This window comes from Austrofundulus limnaeus, unplaced genomic scaffold, assembly GCF_001266775.1.
Source record: "Austrofundulus limnaeus strain Quisiro unplaced genomic scaffold, Austrofundulus_limnaeus-1.0 Scaffold857, whole genome shotgun sequence".
Lineage (NCBI taxonomy): Eukaryota > Metazoa > Chordata > Actinopteri > Cyprinodontiformes > Rivulidae > Austrofundulus > Austrofundulus limnaeus.
This window is the reverse complement of record NW_013953259.1, coordinates 53,919-56,837: the sequence shown is the minus strand read 5'-3', so window position 1 is coordinate 56,837 and position 2,919 is coordinate 53,919. Positions and strand designations below refer to the sequence as shown.

Below are 2,919 nucleotides of genomic sequence, written 5' to 3'. Positions count from 1 at the left end.
TGCATTTTTGAGCGCAGATTCACTGAGAAACTTGCTGTTTCAGCAACATTTAATTTAAAAACTGTACTTTTGAAGTTAAACAAATGTCCATAATTTAAATAAACTACAAGTTAAAATGGGCATGGAAATTTCTCTTTTTTGTATCGAAAAAATATTGAACCGTGAGACTAAAGTATTGAACCGAACTGAATCGTGAATTGTGAGACTAAAGTACTGAACCGAACTGAATCGTGAATTGTGAGACTAAAGTATTGAACCGAACTGAATCGTGAATTTTCTGTAAGTTTGGACACACCTCTTTCAAAGAATTTTCTATATTTTCATGACTATGAAAATTGTAGATTCACACTGAAGGCATCAAATCTATGAATTAACACGTGGAATTATATACTTAACAAAAAATATTGAAACAACTGAAAATATGTCTAATATTCTAGGTTCTTCAAAGTAGCCACCTTTTGCTTTGATGACTGCTTTGCACACTCTTGGCATTCTCTTGATGAACTTCAAGAGGTTTTCACCTGAAATGGTTTTCACTTCACAGGTGTGCCCTGCCAGTCAGCCAATTTTCAAAGACTGATAGAGCCCACATGTGAGGATAAAAACTCATGGATCTAACAGGTTTGGTCCTACAGTGTGTGGTGTACAGTCACACGGCAAGAGACAACACACCACACACCAAAAGATATTTCATTCACGAACATTCAGATGTCAGATTTTAAACCAAGCGAGACTTACTGAAGTCTCACGAGAATTCAGATGTCTGAGGAAAAATCTCACGTGACCTCCAGAGAGACGTGAGTTCAGAATAAATAAACATTTGCAACAAGGAAAAAACAATGTTGATCGTTTGTGGACTATTTTTACCAGAGGAAAAACAATTTTATAGGACTTTTAACATCCAGCAGACTTTCTGGTGAGTCATGACAGTTTTTTTGTGTTCTGTATTTTGGAATCCTCTCCGTGTTTATGTCACCTTGCTTTCTGATTGGCTGCACGTCTCATTCACAGGCTGAGATGAACACTACACACACTGTGATAAACATGTTAAATATCCCCGATTTGAGGCCGGAGCGTTCCCGACGTCCTACCGAGCCGACCAGATCAGTCTTAACTCACTACCCACAGTGGGAATATCTGCTATGATTATCTTTAGAGCCATCATGATAATCTGGACTTCCTTAAGATTGTCGGAAGGGCAAAAATCGGCATGATTTTCTTGTAGTGTGACTCAGGCCTTAGAGAAAAGGTCAATGTCACACAGAGTTCTAGCAGCAGACATCTCTAGAACAACTGTCAAGAGGAGACTTTGTGAATCAGGCCTTCATGATAAAATAGCTGCTAGGAAACCACTGCTAAGGACAGGCAACAAGCAGAAGAGACTTGTTTGGGCTAAAGAACACAAAGAATGGACATTAGACCAGTGGACATCTGTGCTTTGGTCTGATGAGTCCAAACTTGAGATCTTTGGTTCCAACCACCGTGTCTTTCTGCCACACAGAAAAGATGAACGGATGGACTCTACATGCCTGTTTCCCACAGTGAAGCATGGAGGAGGAGTTTTGATGGTGTGGGGGTGATTTGCTGGTGACACTGTTGGAGATTTATTCAAAATTGAAGGCATATTGAATCAGCATGGCTACCACAGCATCTTGCAGTGGCATGCTATTCCATCCGGTTTGCGTTTAGTTGGACCATCATTTATTTTTCAGCAGGACAATGACCCCACACACACCTCCAGGCCGTGTAAGGGCTATTTGACCAAGGAGAGTGAAAGGGTGCTGCGCCAGATGACCTGGCCTCCACAGTCACCGGACCTGAACCCAATCGAGATGGTTTGGGATGAGTTGGACCGCAGAGTGAAGGCAAAAGAGCCAACAAATGCTAAGCATCTCTGGGAACTCCTTCAAGACTGTTGGAAGACCATTTCAGGTGACTACCTCTTGAAGCTCATCAAGAGAACACCAAGAGTGGGCGAAGCAATAATCAAAGCAGAAGGTGGTTACTTTGAAGAACCTAGAATATAAAACATATTTTCAGTCGTTTCACACTTTTTTGTAAAGTATATACAGTAATTACACATGTGTCAATTCATTGTTTTGATGCCATCAGTGTGAATCTGCAATTTTCATAGTCATGAAAATAAAGAAAACTCTTTGAATGAGTAGGTGTGTTAAAACATTTGGTCTGTGCTGTGTATCTGTCAGAATTTTGACTGTGTTTTCAGGGTCTTAAGGCTCTGGTTGTTTTGCTGGATGCTTCATTGGTTGTCACGTATGACATCATCGGCAAAAAACAGCCTTTGTTTTAGATCATCACTGTTAGCTGCACATATACTGTATATAGTTCCATAAAGGGGTGAAAAACATTTGGTTGACTTTGGATGCTGTAACTCACAGGTGGTTGATTTGTTGCAGTTGTGTCCATGTCTGAAGTACTGTGGGTTTTCTATGATGGGGATCCTGTTCATTCCGATGGCCACAGAGTCCAGTCCAACATCCAGAGCACAGGGACTAATGATCCCATGGTTAACGTGATGAAGAGGGCTGGTAGAGTTCTCCTCACCACTCATCACTGCTCCTGGACCTGGTAAAGAAACCAAAGACCTGTTTTTTATCTTCCTGCTGTCAATGGGACAGATTACTGACTAACAGTTTGATTTTCTGGGAAACTTTTAAATAAATGTCTGTAGCATAGAAATGTGAATATAAACAGCAAGATTTTAGATCTGATTTTAGGATAGGATTGACTAACGTCAAGCAGATAATTAATTTTCTGATGCTAACAGTTAGAAGACTATGGAGAGCTGTTTCATTCAAAATACAATAAATAAATAAATACATAAATAAATAAATAATATAATTAATAAAGTATTAATAAATATTCTGTAGCATAGAAATGTGAATATAAACAGCAAGA

The 2,919-nt window shown here is 39.5% G+C and overlaps 1 protein-coding gene across 1 annotated transcript in view; it reads right to left on the bottom strand.

Annotated features, from left to right (window-relative positions):
• LOC106532941 (NT-3 growth factor receptor) overlaps positions 1-2,919 on the bottom strand; it is a 49,493-nt gene that overhangs the window by 11,380 nt on the left and 35,194 nt on the right. The window contains exon 13 of the mRNA XM_014029121.1: positions 2,398-2,586. Within this exon, the coding sequence (XP_013884575.1) occupies positions 2,398-2,586 (189 nt within the window). The remainder of the gene's footprint in view (positions 1-2,397; positions 2,587-2,919) is intronic.